The sequence below is a fragment of the Aulostomus chinensis genome, chromosome 17 (genome assembly GCF_037954235.1).
Source record: "Aulostomus chinensis isolate RoL2024-O1b breed Wild chromosome 17, RoL_Achi_v1.0, whole genome shotgun sequence".
NCBI lineage: Eukaryota > Metazoa > Chordata > Actinopteri > Syngnathiformes > Aulostomidae > Aulostomus > Aulostomus chinensis.
Window position 1 is genome coordinate 3694767 of NC_141336.1, and position 16782 is coordinate 3711548.

The 16782-nt window shown below is 42.7% G+C and overlaps 1 protein-coding gene across 4 annotated transcripts in view; it reads right to left on the reverse strand.

The window, feature by feature from the left end:
* The window catches only part of slc4a11 (solute carrier family 4 member 11), a 102095-nt gene that overhangs the window by 69174 nt on the left and 16139 nt on the right, over positions 1-16782 (reverse strand). For 2 of the 4 annotated variants that reach the window (XM_086182525.1, XM_086182527.1), the window contains exons 2-3: positions 3968-4018; positions 118-193 (exon numbers count right to left, since the gene is read on the reverse strand). In XM_086182525.1, the coding sequence (XP_086038651.1) occupies positions 118-193; positions 3968-3991 (100 nt within the window). In that variant the 5' untranslated portion in view covers positions 3992-4018. The remainder of the gene's footprint in view (positions 1-117; positions 194-3967; positions 4019-16782) is intronic. The other 2 variants (XM_086182528.1, XM_086182526.1) reach the window with 1 other exon arrangement.

Here is a 16782-nt window from a genome sequence, read left to right on the forward strand (position 1 = left end):
CAGTCGTTTTTGTGACACTCTGCTAGGAAACAAACAGACACATTAGTCTTTCACCACCATGACATCTTACTGCGTTCACTATCATTCATGCTGACATCGCACAAGGACAACACCAACCTGTGTTCAAACTTGCGCAACAACAAGATTCATCATTAGTCCCCGCCTGGCTGTTGGCAGACAACAGAGGTTGAACCTTGCAAAGACAAAACCCAGGGTGAGTGGAACTCTTGCTGGTTGATTGACATGTTAACATCAACTGTAAACATGACGGCTTTGTTCAGTATAACGTTCATTGGCCTTTCCAGCTTCATCACTGAGGAGACGTTAAAGGTGGTTATATACTGGAGATTTGTTGAGCTACCCTGGGGTGCTGATGCTTTGTGCAAAAACGAGGTAGATTTACATGTACCCCAATATCCGGATTGTAATTGGTTTAAAAGTCAAAACAAAATAAAAATCCCCAACATGAACACCACAATTGGAATAAAAAGACCTCCACCATGCAAACGACCTCTGTTTTGAAATATGTGTGGTGGTGTTTGTCCATCAAAATTGTTCTGAGAGCTCGTTGTCAATTCAGTCTTCAACAGCCCTAAATGTCTAGACAGAAGACCAGAAAGAAGACTGAACCATTCCCATGTTGGCCCAACATGGGAACTTTCCGTTTCATGACATCATTGGAAAAGTAAAAGGCGAGCGAGGCACTCTCAGAAGTGACTGACGATGGAGTTGACGTGGACTAAGAAGGAGAATCATGTCATTGGGAAACTCCTGCATATAATATAACCCTATGTTGAAGCTAACCCTAGCATTTCTGGTGAGTTCATCTTTCAACACAGCTTCTGTAACTTATATTTGCTTATATTCAAGTAATGTCAGTCAAGCAGATGAATTGATTAACAACACAACAATAATAAAAAAAAAAAGAATAAAAAAATAACATTAGATATCCATCTTGAGTTGAGGCCCACAACAAAACCGGACGGGTGACGTGCATCTTAGATCGAATCACATGTAAAGAACTGATCCAAAATCTTGAATCAGAATAATTTCAGTTAGAATGACAAGAGCATACGTGTAAACACACACACACACACACACACACACACACACACACACTGCTCACACTGTATGTGATTAGGATTTTCAGCCCAAAAACATTTCCACACCACAGACTGTGAAGGTTTTATCAACACCAGCTCAGTGGGTTTGTTATGATTCCTCATCTTCTCACCACCATTAACTACGTTTTCTTCTGGATTCATTTTTTTCGTTGGTGAATTGAGATTGTTATTTTATGATGATTAATTATGTGGCCTTCAAAAAACTTAATAACACAAGTGGAACAGGTGCAATTACCATAACAACATATGTTTCATGTCATGATATTCTAAGTCTGCAGAGCAACCCTCACTAACGAACCTTTAAGTAGAAAATTGTGAATAATGCCTAGTTGCCAACAATAATGTAAGTGCATTTATATTCTGATAAAAGGTTGCCTAATAAAGATTTTACGTTATGTTCACTTGCAGCAGGGGGCCCTCTGTAAATCTGCTGAGTGAATTGGTGTGCTTCAGGAGGGGAATAATTGGCTGGGGGAGACAGGGAGCTCCAATGCAAGCATATTCTGTCCTGACTGCTGGTGCTGCACATACTAATTGGGTGCCTCTCCTTGGCTTGAAGGTAATGAAACCGCAGTTATCATAACAGCCGGAAAAAAGTTCATTATTTATATCCAAATGCAGTGGGGTGTGCGAGCTGAGAGTTTTCTGTTTCTGTGCTGCAGCTCTAATCTTCAACATCCATCTTTCACTGGATGTACAGCACAACACACATCATCGGCAGCATTCACATACAAATATACCTCCAGCGCTCATATCATCATAACCAGGGGTGGCAGTAAATAGTGATACTGTAATATACTGCAAAACGTCCGATATGCCAGTGCCCAAATATTAATAATTTATGAACATCTGGCATTATTAATAGATTCTGAGCAATTCTAACATTTTGTGGACAGGTTGTTTACTGTGCATGTGCATTTTATATCTTTGGGTCTTGCAGACCAAAAGCCAGCTGCCGTTCCAATTGTGGCTAGATGAGGCGTTGCATCACGATCAACAGCGGGAACTCACCAGAAAAAAAAGTGAAAGGTGTCCAACTCGTACCAGAGATGAGTATTTTGGGCTTTGGTAGCTGTATTAACACAGAGTGTCTGGCTAGTTTTTTTGTGTCTGTTTTGTCTCACTCGACTGTGATTGAATGACATTAGAGAGCACAGCTGCCTGAACACAGACTGGCAGAATTTGTGTCTTAGAAGACAAAATGTCATGGAAGATACCGGTGGAGACAACAAGCCTTCAATGCCTCCATATTGTTGATAGCTGGGTCTCAACTGCTCTTTGTTTTCCATCTATTTCGATCAGAGCCAAGATCATGAAGCGCCCGCATGTACCGCAGGGTCATTTAACCTAAGAGTGAATGCAGATTAAACCTGCTCCCATTGTGGGAAAAAGCCAGATGTTTCCACTGGGTCTCCATCACCTTCCCAGGGGATGCAGCTTACTTTCTTCTGCCACACAGCTGGAAGGCCCACTGGCAGTGTCTCCGATGTGATGTGGTGTGCCCACCTGGTTTTGTCAGCTTGCTCTAATTCTGCTGGTTTGCTCGTTGTCTCTTGTTTTATGTTGTTTTATTGTCCTGCACTTAGAGGGCGTGGTTATGGTGTGTCCTCTTCTGTCGCTTGTCGCCATCGGGAGCCTGCACACAGTGCTATATTTTAATAATTGTCTGAACACAGTTTACCATTTGTGCGGGGACGTCCTCTCCGGCTTGATCTGGTCTGTGCAACTTTGCACACCTTTTGCCAAACAAAGAAAAGTATTCTTTGTAAAGTGGAGCGTTGAGACGCTTCTGGGACGCACCAATCTATCGCAGCACTTCTGGTGGAATCACCAGCATTGATTACACTGACCGGCTCCAGCTGCTGCGGCACGCTCCTGTCTGATGGAATTTAGGAGTTAGCATGTGTTAGCGGCTCTGTTGGCCAGTGGCTAAAGAGATAAACTGATATAACAATACAGTTAATAAATACATCATTCCTGCTTTTTTCCTTTTTAGGGATGTTTTCTTCTCTCATGACACAGATGTGGTGATGTATTGTGGATGACTTGTCTTGCATTATAGTGACGAATGGTCGGAACAGGACAATGCTGTTGTCGTGGGTGAAGTATCAGTATCAAGAGTCTCCATGTGGTTCCTGCTCAGGAATCGTAGTGGTGTGGACATGAATGGGTCTCATGCATGCTTGTGATTGGTTGCTCTGTTTGTAAATGCAGTGTACTGTAGAGCAGCACGATGTATTAATATTGATTCATACCTGCACAGCATCTATTTTCTAAACGACAACCATTTTGTCGCATTGTCATGTGGGACATCAGCCGCATCAGGACAAGCGCTCCTACCTTCTCCCTCAACAAATTACATGCAGAGCAGCAGAGACTGTGAGTAAGGAAAATAAACCCAGGGAGAGCAAGTCAGACACACCAGTGACTGCCAGTTTGAGGAAGTTGTGGAGGGACAAATAAAAATGAGAAAATGAATCCAGAGGAAACCTGGAGATGGTGGTGGTGACGAGATGAGAAATCTAACCAGCCGCACTCAGCTCCGACGGAAAAAAGCTTCTCATTCTGATATGATGACATTTTCTGGATTCAGACAAAAGTTAAAGTCAAAACCTTTCAGGGTATCAGACTGAAGTTTATAGTTTTTATTTTCAGTGTATAAATCAGGACTGTTCCATTTCCATTTTCACATCCGATGTAAACTCAAAGTGCTCAATATTTTGTTGTCATGTTTGCAGGCAAATGAGTCGAAGAAACGTTTTTTTCTGGAAGAAGCATGTGAGAGAGGAGGGTGTTGCAAGTGTACTCTGAATCCATCCATCCTGGCGGTGACTCAGACTCACCCATTTCTTGAAAGAAGTATCCATTCTTGGACATCCCAGAGGGAGGCACCTCTGCAGGAGAGAGGAAAACAGAGAAGACAGAAATCACTGGGGTGAATCTGGCCAAAAGACCCTGCAGGCAGCCATTTTTAATATCTAGCATTAGTGTTGATTTCTCAACAGTAATTGTTGGTATGGGAGATGGTTGCAAAACTCTGTATGGTATTCAGTGCTGGTGAGCAATATACTCGAATAAATCCCTGCTATATGCTTTGGAAGTCCACTAATGAATACAGTAATACTGCTAAACGGTGTCTTTGATGATGCCTGATTTGATTTTCCACAAATGTCACGTCACAATGTTAAATCCCATTTTATCATTTGACCTCTAGAACCTCACACAAGTCTTCTCTGGCGGGACATTCCAAAGACATGAAAGATCAGTTACACATCTCTTTCTTTGGCTAAGGTTTGTTAAAGGAACAGTGTGTAGGACGTAAGAAGTATTGCTACTGATAGAAAGACAAGATGATATTTGTTATTATTTTAAAGGTAGCATATATCCACCGCTACCAAAGAACTGTTGTGTTTTGGTTCATTCAGAATTCGCCCATCACACAGGCTGTAACAGGGTTTCCATCCTCACAGCCTGCAGAGCTGCAACCTTATGCAACCCTTCGAGAGGGCCTTTCCCATTTATACGCTGGAGTGGCAGCTGGAACGCGTGGTGTGACTTCACCAGTTGTAGGATGAAAGAAAAAAAAAAAGGAAGAGGAACAAGCGGTTACTGGTGCTGACTAACCATTTTGTGTTTGAGACCCACATTCAGATAAACGGTTGCTCATACTTATTTCATGCAAGAGAAAATGGGTCCTCATCATCATCGAAGCAAAGGCACGAGCTGAAGCCTCACTGCTACTAAATTCTGCACAGTGTTGCTTTAGTGTTAAGTAAAGACTGTAGTCATCACTCTGGGATCCATGTGAAGCGAGCAGCTCTCTCTAGCAAATTATGGAGTGTCTCTTTTGCCCCAGATGGAGGGCAATAATTCCTACTGCCGCTAGAGGTCCTTGTCACATGGATGTGAGCGAGTGGGTATTTGCTTTATCTGCGCTGCAGCTCCTCTTAGGAGGACGGTCTCATGTTTATTTGGGTCTAAATGCCACAACAGGGGCTTCAATAATTTACACTTTCCACAGCTTTAAAAATTCAGAGGAGATATTCCACATTAAAATTAAAGACATGCCTTTTTTCTTTCTTTTTTTTTTAACTTTGATTTTGACATCGTCACCAAATGCTCAAAAGAAACCCACACTGACATCCGAAACTTGCATGACACAAATAGAAGTCTTTTGAGGTCATTAGACCTGGTCCAAAATCAAAACCCTTCATGATGAGAAAAGCTTCATTCTTAGAATGTTAATCTGGTAGAAGAATTGTAGACAGGGAATGATGGTATCCATCTCAGCTCATACATTCAGTGATAATCTGTGTTGCTTCCAGGCAAGCGATAGTTTTGCAATTGGGGAGTGCAGCATCTTTTAAAATGGCGGATATCTCATTTTGGAATTAAACTTAATCTGGTGATGAGCTCCACTACAAATGAATAGAGAGGGAATTTAGAGTTCAACATTTCAGAGCGTTTGTCACGCGGTCTGTGGATGCGTGCAGAATGCGGATGGCAGATATGGAGCAGGGATACTTTGAAGGTTATTGAGACATAGTGGGCTCGTGCTGGAGTCGGAGAGGGAGGCAGCTGCATTTCCAGACATTAGGAGAGCTTTTTTTCTGCATTAAACCAATATATTTACATATTAATCCTATAACCAAAGATCAACAGAATGTCTTGCAGGCTGCTTGATTGCTAAAACCACAGCTGGTCCAGAGAAGGAGACACAGATGTTGACGTACTGGCACGAACATTTTCTTTGTCACATAATTGATGACATATATTTGAGTAGCCTCCATATTATGTTGAAAATGAATCAAGTGTTCTCTGCAACTGCAATGTGGAATGGAGGATAATGTTTCTGGACGACGTCTTGATGTTTTCGATGTGACAAAGAAAGAGAACAATTCTAATTACATTTAATGTTCTAAGATTGAAGAAAACCTCATGAAAATCTTCCCTGGGAAATAAAAAAAAACTTTTTTAAAGTTATTGCATTCTTGCAGCGTTTTTGGTAAGGAAAAAAGGCCCAATGAGAAAAAGATTCAAAGGAAGTTGGAATGGAAAAGTGTCAGTGGCTGAGAAATCACATACAATCCCCATGAAACTACACTTCCCTTTTTATCAGATAGAAGTGACAAGATAAAAGTTGTTCATTAGCATTATTTATTTATTTATTTATTTATTTTCCTTTACACAGAGACAGTCTGGCTTTTATCTTGCCTGCTGGCATTCTTTATGCTAAGCTAAGCTAACTACTTCTCTTCCAGCTTGACATTAAGCTGATACAGGCAGGAGTGCCAATTTTCCAGTCAAACTCTGAGCCAAAATCAGAATAAGGAAATTTAATAAACATAAAACCTCGTTTTCTTACGTGGAAGTGAAATTGCTGACCGAATTCATTTGAATTGCTGCTGGCATGTGTCAGTGTAATGCAAAGACATCTGCTTAGACATGAAGCAATAGCCACTTCTTCTTTTTGTCTTCTTTTTTTACTGCATACAGGACGTATGATGCTTCAGCTGGAACTGCTGAACACACTGAAGAATGGTTCACAGAGCTGCACACAACTTCATCGTGCTACCTTGATCCAAAGGTTCTAATGAAAATGCTGTGCTCAGCTGTGGACCCTGCAGACCTGCTGATACACACTCATTAGCTGGCCTCAACGCATGTTGAGCATGTATGAAGCTGCTCCCGCTAATGTGTTGTTGTCACTATTAAAGCTCTCCTTTGTGCACTTCTCCAGCTACAAAGAAACCTTTGCACGACTCCAGTTAGTTCACACAGTTTAATTGTTGCTTCTCAGTTGCTGGTTGCTCGTTGTTGCTTGGCATGATCCCTACAAGAGAAAAAACACACCTCGTCCCTGACATATAATCAACTGATTTATTAGCCCAGCGTGGTGACCTTCAGGAGCATCACTGACTAGCAACGTAGAACCTGCTTTAAATGTCAAAGACACTTAAGGTGAACTTCTCACCAAGTAAATGCCAGGACATTTGAGAACTTAGCTGGTAATTCTTTACCTTAACCTTGGAGATACCTCACACCTGTCACATACCCACGAAACATTTCCCAGCTAAAAGGCATCGCCATGTTAATGCAAACATGTCTACTGTCCGTGTTACTGAGTTTACCGTCATGTCAGTCACATGAACATTTTTCCTTTTTCCTTTCAGTATCGGATAAACATTTATGTAATCGTCATCATCATCATCATCATCACTGTTACGTAATCTACTTACCTGACGCTGATGCTTTTACATATTTTTCAAAGCACAGACGCTCGGAACAATACTCAGTAAAATGAACTGCTTAGCATGCAGACCCATGTTGTCTTATCTACAACTCATCTACTTTGTCATGCCAACACTCCAGAATCCTCAGTCATTATCAAGTTGTCATATATAATGACATCATCAAAGACAACAAGATTGCCCAACTTGCCAGTTCTTGCCTGGGCTGCTACACTGCGTCTGCATACGTGGGGTCGTTTGTCTTTCCCGCTTGTTCTTGAAGGAACAAGAACCCTATGCTGGATGGAATTAATTTCCTTTTAGTCTTGACACATAACTTTTTAAGTAAAATGAGGGTAATAAAATTATTATTGCCTTGTTTTTAATGGCTATGAAGTCGTGTTCCGTCATTCACTTTGATATATCGGTGAGAGTCTCTAAAGACCCTCTTGCTATGGGGTCTGACAGCCGTGACATCAGTCAACGTGGAGGTTTCAACTCATGAATACTCAGTAGTCACGGCAACATTAGTGCAGCCAGATCACACTCTACCGTGCAACATAACCATCTTTAACCTTGATTTTGATCTCAATTACACCTGTGGGCCAGGGGCCTGATGTCCACGGGTGGATGGCCCCCTCCCCCGTCCTCTGACGCCCATGCAGGGACAGCAGCTCCTTCTCTCGGTTGCTGCTGTATTTATGTGGCATGTCATGCTAGTTTGCTGCAGATGCTGTGCCATTCCGAGCTGCATCTCAGTCTTGAGTGCTATGCTCAGGAGCAGCACTATGAAGATTTATGTGCTCTACTTGTATTGAGCTGTTTGTTACCGACGGATGCATAAAGAGATTTAGAAGGATTGGAAAGGAATGCACATTATACGTGTTCTGGCTTTGCCAGATCAATGAACATATAGCAGTTGTGTTTCTTTGTTTTTGAGAACAGAGATATGCTTCTAAAGTAAGTGAAAAAAGTTTGCTTCTCTTAACAGGATGAAGCAGGATAAAGATAAAGCCCAACAGCTGCTGCTACTGAGTAAATAGATTCTGTCTTTGCTGTAATACGCCGCACACATGACGACAATTATTAGACAGAGCTCATTAAGGACTTCTACACATGTCACGTTCGAACAGACTCATTAGGAGTCCCGAATGTTAATCTGTTGTGAAATCAAGAGCAGATTTTTTGAAACTGTGTGGACTGAGACCACATTACAAGGACACCTTGGTCTGGTCTACGCTAAGACACAGTTAAACCCTTTGCACACCCACTCGTACGTGTATTTGTATTCAACTAACACTGCCGGTGCAGTGAGTCTCCTAATGTACCGCCTATTAATTAAGTGATTAGCACACCACTTCCTACTGACTGATCACTTTGAAGTAAAAATCATTGCCTTGTCTGTGTTGTAGGTCCTGTCTTTAACATGCCACCTCCCCTGTTAACAAGGATCTGATTCCATTTAGCTTAACAGCTAGCCAAAACAACAGAGTTGCAGCCGGTAGCATTAATATGCATATGGCATACTTCAATAGAAAAGAGCAATTAAACTTCAGGAAATTATGAAATTTACAGAACCAATCTAACGTGCCTACGCTCCTCTTCTACACACCCCTACATGATTGTGAGCTCTCTTGACTACGAGCTGAAGAATTATGAGGAAATTGTTCTTTGTTTCTGATTGGTGTTTACACTCACTCCTGAGATTTCCTTTACAAGCCCCTTGAGTTTAAAAATTGGGCACAATCAGGTGACTAATTCTCAGTAATTATATGATGAAATAAATGCAAACACTGTTCCTGGTAAGAGAGCTCAATTTGTGAAGAACACTTCCCATAAAAATTGATGTTTGGCAACACGCAGCAGAAAAGAGGAAGCTGTGGACTCGTGAGCTGCTCAAAATTGGTTAGTATCACACGTACAGTACGTCTCATTCCCTTTACTTATGTGATAGGTGTGTGGGTGCTTGTGAGGATCTTCCTTTTTGTTGATGCCCAGCATACACATAAGGGAAATATCTGTCAGTCAGCCCAGTTTACATATTACAAACCTACAAGCAAAGCAACATCTGCCACAGTCCTCACTCGATGAGGTGACAGTCAGTGCTGCATGACAAAGTCACTCCTCCTGATAAACCTGAACCTTTGCTTCACACTAAAACATGGCAGGCAGCTGCTCGTCGCCTTTCAAGCTATTTTAATTTTTTTGCATCAGTCTGAGGATAACTGACACAGAGGTGCATTGCGGTTATGTGTTGGAAGATTGCTCTTCGATGCAAAAAAAGTTAATAATCAGAAGTGTAAGACCCAATCCACGACATTATGCGAGCCTGAAATAGGAGCTACATTTCCTGAGTGACAGCAGGGCTCTGCTCCCCCCCCCCCCCTCCAGCTGTAGCTTTCAAGGTGACAAAACCGAGACGCAGTTGCCGATTGTTCGCAGCAGAAGCACAAAGCGGAATATGGCATTATTTATCCTCACAGATGTGAGTCAGGGAAAGCTCACGAACACCACAGAGCCTGAACGCAGAGGAGGACTCAACACGTACCAAACATCTCATCAGCGGGCGTGCCAACATAGTCCAAAACTTGGGACTACGTTGAGACTTATTTCACTAGCTGGATCATCACAGATGGACCAGACCATTCTGGGCATAAATGTTGAACTAAAAATGTAACGCTCGCACGAACAACTTTGGTTCTCTCCCTGCCAAAAATCAAGCATAGATGTTTGCAGATTAACACTGATGATCCACGTGCAGTACATTCAGGCAGCTTTAATGAACATGGCGTGCACATTTCTGTGGGTAATAATGTGGACAACTTGAAATTTGTGCTACGTAGGAGAGTCAATGTACTGTATAGTGAGTCTTACTAAACACTGCTTAGTAAGTGGTGCCTGTAAATGAATCTCTTGCGGATCAATACAAATACATCATGTTTTAATTGTGGAATATAAAAAATAAAAAAAATAGCAACTCCTGTGTGTCTGTCACACTGACCTTGACTTTTCACCTTCAAAATGTTTCCAGGTCATCCTGGAATCTCAGGCGATGTTTGTACTATATTTGGAGAAATTTCCCCAAGGCGTTCCAAAGTTATGGCGTAACAAGAATGGGACAGACATCACAAGTGTGAGGTGACCTTGACCTTTCACCTCAACAGTCTTTACAGCTCATCCTTGAGTCTCAGAGGACATTTGAGGAGAGGCATTTCTGCGATATCATGTTAATGTTCATGTTGTTGTAAACACAAAAAAAAACACACCTGTTTTCGTCAGTGCGGTGTCATGATAAGTTAAGATGCACTGATATTCGTGTTCTTATCCAATTGTGGGCCTCAAATGGAACGATGTCCCGCCCCTTCAAGTCACAGCTGTTACAGACAAACGCGACGTTTCAGCAGAGGAAATGTTATCTGAGCTGCACCGAGACTCCGTTGGCACCATGAATACCTCTGTGGGTTAAAGAATCAAACACCAGCCGACCCTTCCCTCTGCTTAAAATCACCTCTTTGAGTTCTGTCACCTCAAAAAAGAAAGAACTATGTTGAAGGAACATGACTTCCCACAATTCCTAAGAAGGAAAAAAGGAACAGTTCATTCAGAGGTACTCGTGATTTAGAAATCTCAGGCAAAGATAGAGATGAGGCCCGATGGGTGTACGTGGGAGATTTATCTCTTCTCTAACAGCAGCAGTCCCTACCTAACCTGCCTTAACCCAGCTATAAATACAGCACAGCTAGGAACAGTTAGCTGGTACATCTGTCCTGCACGCTCCTCGGGTAAGGACGACAAACGCACCTGAGACAAAGAGACTAACAAATAGTATTGGCAATCAATCGATCAGTCTCAAATCACAAATCAGAATTTGCCTCAAGGAGTTGTACAATCCGTACACTATGTAACATCTTCTGTCCTAAGACCCGATCAGGGGGCAAACAGGAAGAGGGACTATTCCTCATAATCTGACTTCCTGGCTGCTTGTGTACAAAGACACAAGGAGGAAGTACGATGTTGCAATGTTGGTGACTGCAGGAATGATGCTGGTGGAGTACGGCACAATTGCAACAAATATGCTGGCCATTTCCAGTGATGTGCTCCAGCTGCTGATCCTGTACTCAACTGTTGAGATTATTCCTCCTGACTGCTTATGTTGATAAGCAAGATTCTGGCCTTGTCCTTACTTAGTGACATCCCTCAAGCTGCAAAGGTCAATCGATAAGCCAGTGTAAAGAAAACTCATCTCCAAATATCTTGATCAATTAATTCTTTTGTCTAATTTCAATCAAAATATCAAAAACTTACTGGTTCCAGACTCTTGAATAAAATGTCTTGCTGCCTTTTTTGGTCATTTATGACAGAAAATGGTCTTTGGGTTTTGGACTGTGGGATAGACTCAAGAAGAATTTTGAATGCGTCAGTACAGGATCTGGGAAACTGTGACGATCTTTTTTTTGGGGGGGGGGGGGATTTTCTGGATATTTTACAAACATCAGCAATTGAAAAATAATAATCATTTGCAACTGCAGTCACTTCAAAGACCAAAACCCAAGCAAGAACTTGTGAGACAGACAGCCTGCAGACGTCTCTTTCACTGGTTCGTGAGACTCGAGATGACTGCCAGCCTGATCTAGCTTGCGGGTTTTACCTGATACATCGTTGCACGAGGTTGAGAAAACTGACAATGCCACATATAAACCTTCCTTAAATGGAATGAGGTATTGTTTTCATGAGTCACATCCAGGTGTGTTAATTAGCTCTGAGTATAAACGACGCAACTGCTAAACTGCTTGGACACACTGAACATTCTGTTGCGGTCCACATGTGCAGGTAACTAATCGAGTGCGAGGGAAGGACCACTTAGACTCTTCAAGCAGCTGTGGGCAACTCTATGAACAAGGATCACTCATTATTCTAACAGGGTACAGACTATGCCCTAGTTGCAATAAATGTGTGTTTTGATGTGTATTTAAACGATCCAAGACAACAGGAAGTCAACTTATATGACCCTTAGTGTGTATTTAAGCCAGACGGAAAGTGAGCCAAGCTACCTCCGTACAGGCTTATCGGTTGCAGGGCTGCAGGTACGTGCAAAACATGCCAGAAACGCCAGGAGGGACAAACACTGGAATTTACAGGAGAGGTGAAGCTAAGAGTCTTAAGTGAGGAGGGCAAGAGATTAAAAGGTGTCCCTGCTGCGTTTGTAGGAGAATCTATGAGGGCGGGGCCAGCACCGAGGAGGGTGCTGGGCCTTTTGTTGGCTAATTGTGCCCACAGGCTCACTTGGCACTAGTCCTCTTTGGAACGGTGGTTGTTGAGAGAGCCCAGGCAGAGAGGGGATTCCTCCCGATGCTCTGCTCCAGGCTGATTTGTTTGCTCTATGCACATTTAAACAGCAGGCCCACATTTGGCCTTTATTTGTCTTCTTTTTATAAAACAAGGAATTTAAATGAACTTCAGTCAGCATGCTAATTACACATACAGGGAGAGACGTACCTGCCAAGATGCTAGCAAGCATTATAGGCATTGAAATATGTGCTTGAAAACACGGCATGATTTGATTTACAGTCAGACGGCACAGGGAAATAGAAAAGTGGGCTTCTTATGCGTATTCGTGTATGCGCATCCACAGCAGGGTCGAGTGACCGTGAGACACTGCTCACCTCCGCCAGGGAAGACCCAGATCAACTCCAAACTCTAATCCAAGTTCCTCAATCTAAGTTGAATTGTTCAACCAAATTTGATCCACATCTAGTTGAGTTATTCTGTTAACAGGTAGACAAACAGTGATCACATGACCTCCTTGGTGGAGTGGATAAAACAGAGCAAAAGGCCTACATCAAAACAAACATTTAATGAACTCTCAGTAAACAGCAAAGAGTAGTAAGACTTTCCTCTGAGGAAAAAAGATTAAAAAAAACAACTATGTAACAGCCTACGTGGCTTGTGAAGGAACACATTCCCCTTTTCCATTCTTTCTGACATACAAAAGATTAACGACAAAAAGACACACCGACACATCCAGCACGAAGGGCACCGCAACAAAAATGCCAAAAACCAACCAACAGATGGAGTGGATGCTTGTGGTTGATTTTTCAGACCTCGTCATAAAATAAGCAGGCTTTCTTAGTCATCAGTATAATGGACAGATTGTCCACTGGTTTTAATTCATAAAAAGCAACATGTCAACATGCTTTAGGGTTAATCTGGTGCGCAGTCTGATGATGTGGGACTGGCGGCAGAGATGGTACAGATGTCCCCGGAATGCAGAGACCATAAAGTGACCAGCCTCAGGAAGCGGTCCTATTTTTTAACTGTTAATTATCAACATCAACATCCCTTCTATGATCCAGTTAGCATTTACCGCTAAAATTTGGATTCTCTTAAATGTCAGTCTGCAGTTCCATGACTTCATTCAATTGTGACTGAGGAGTGAAATCTCAACAAGGAATGGATGATTTGTTGAAAGGAGCTGAAAATTATGAGTAGAAGTTGGTGATCGGCTGCAGGTTTGGTACGCGTGCTTTCTGAGAACCTTTGGTACGCGTGCTTTCTGAGAACCTTTGGTACGCGTGCTTTCTGAGAACCTTTGGTACGCGTGCTTTTTGAGAGGCGGTCAAGACACTGTTTGTCCTCAAACGTACCGAAATAGAGATTTACAGGATTATTGTGCGGTTTATCCTGAGAGGTTCGGCGGGATATTGGACACAAAATCCTCAGTACAGAGTGCAAAACCACAAAAACTTGGTTCTCTAAGGTAAAGAACATAACTACAAAGAACTGTGAGGCAGATTTTCATTGTCAGTGCTCCTTCTTAGAGCAGGAGCAGCAGTGCACTGTGCGTTCATTGATTTGTTTGGCCACCTGGGGGCAGTGAAAACAAGCTGCAAATGCAAATTGGCATTATATAAAACTACCTTACAGAGGTGAGACATTAATTGGAGAAGTGAGGGAGAACCAAGTATTTGAATAATGGAAATGAAAGGATGAGGTTCTCAACCTTTTGTTATTTCAAGGCCCACACAGTCATTCTACTTGTAATGAACTGAAACAGTTAAAAAAAATTAAACACCACTCGCTGTTACACAAATTAAATAAATACCAGAAAACACCCAGGTTTTTTGAAGGCTTGTGCTTCAAGAACCGTTCCATCCCTCTCCACACCACAGCTGAATGTTGCCAGTCAGCATGCAAAACTCGTCATCGCAAATTGCAGATGGAGTTCTTTTATCTTAACATTTTTATACACTTTACAGGGTTCGTACTTTTCATCATATTTTTTGATTAACTGTCCTATTACAGGGTGCCCACCGCCCACACAAGGGCCGCGGCCCAGTAGTTGAGAAACATTCAGTTAAAATGCTGAAAAAGGATTTGTAGAAGTGAGCAGAGCTGAGGAGGAAGTCTGTGTTTATCAGTTCGAGGGATCCCTCTCACATTTCCTCAAACGGCTGTGCTCCATCTCCAGGTGAAGGCAGAGCCCGATCACAGTCTGGGAGAACCTCGAGATCCTCCAGGAAGAACAAGTGGTGAACACGCGATTCATTCATAATCTTGTCGTGGCAATCAAAAACGGGTAAACTGAATCCTGCGGTTGGACGCCACCCCAGAATCTGTCAAGATGTATTTATGCCGGGGAGTTATTAAAAAGACAACCACATCAGTGAGGTGTAGTTTCAGGCCAAATCTGGTTTGGATATTTGAAGAAATGCGATTTGGTTTGATCCTGAAACTCATCAGGTTGCAGTCGCTGTCACAGCAGCTGCATCGGAACCACAATGCCACATCTTCACCGACTCTGGTTACTCAGCTGGAAACTTTGTCAACAGCAGCCTTTCGTGTTGTGTAAATGTTCATATTGTAAGGTTCCTTCTAAACAAGAGCAGCTACAAATGGAGACACGGACCTGCCGGTTCCACTCATCCACACCAATCAGGTTTCAGTGTCAATGCTTTGGGAATCATTTCTGCCAATAAAATGCAGTCACATAACCGTTTATACACACATGCTCATGTGTTGGCCTGTTAAAACACAGACTTAACAAACACACTGATGCACGATTTATTGAAAGTTAGTCAGAATGACAATATGACCGACTGAAAGATGGCACAATGTTCATTAAAGGCAAACTTCCACTTCAAATGAAATATTTGCTTCAGAAATGTCCTGCCCACCCGACGTACTCGTCAGACTTAAGACAACATCTATTTGACACAGAGCCCCCAAAAACACCCCCATTATCATTCTTATGGTTGAGCAATCATGTAGGAATTAACATTCTCAAAATATAGCAAATAATATTGCAGTTGCCATATCAATCGAAATTGGGTTTAAAAAAAAAAAATCCACCGTCCTTAATAGAAGCAAGTGGAAAAATCTTGGCAGGGGAAAAGAACTGAAGGAGAGTGGAACCCTTCGCCGCAGCCCCATCCCTCTTACGTCTACTCCACATTCTATACAACCATCTTTTGCTCTTCTAAGGGATTTATTACAAAGGTTTTTCTTGTCTTTTATATGCTACGAATGTGCGAGAGGTTCTCACCGTTACCAGTATTTTGTCGATAAATCATTAGAAACTTCAGCGTACTGTCTTCCAGCCAGCCATCCCAGGTAAACGCCACATTATTTGACTGATGCTGTTATTCAAAGATGCTTGATATGTAATGACTCACAAAAGAAGAAAAGAACTTTTGTCCTCCGGTTTCCTTGAAACATCAATATTCCAATTCAAGGGTAAAAATGAGCCACATGTTTCAGCATGTTGTACCCCTTCTTTTTAACTCTTTCCCTGCCATTGAAAGATTTTCAGGCAAGCGGTGTTTTCAGTGTTATCCTGTTGGGGGCGCTGTTACCAATCAGCCAGAAAATTTAGGACCTACAAACTGGCTGTGCAGGTGGCACGGTGGTGCAGTGGTCTTCACTGTGGCCCCCCAGCAAGAAGGTTCCGGGTTCGATCCCCGGCTGCAGCACGGGATCTTTCTGTGTGAGTCTCCATGTTCTCCCTGTTCCTGCTGGGTTCTCTCTGGTACTCCAGCTTCCTCCACAGTCCAAAGACATCAAGAGGGGACCAGGTTAATCCAGACTCTAAATTGACCGTAGGCGTGGCTGGGAGAGCCAATGGTTGTCTGTCTCTATGTGTTGGCCCTGCAACAGACTAGCAACCCTGCCTCTTGCAAGAAATGAGCTAGAATAGGCTCCAACCCCCCCCCCCCCCACACACACACACACAACCCTTAATAGATAAGCAGTATAGAAAATGGATGGATGGATGGAAACTGGCTGCGCAACAGCAGCAGCAGCAGCAGCAGCAGCAAGCTATGTGTCGCGGAGCTGGGACTGGAGCTCGGTGCTTGAGCCAGGGCCTGGAAATCCACAGCAGCCCAGACACAGAACACATCCCCACCATTGGCTCGCTGTTGCTAATAAAC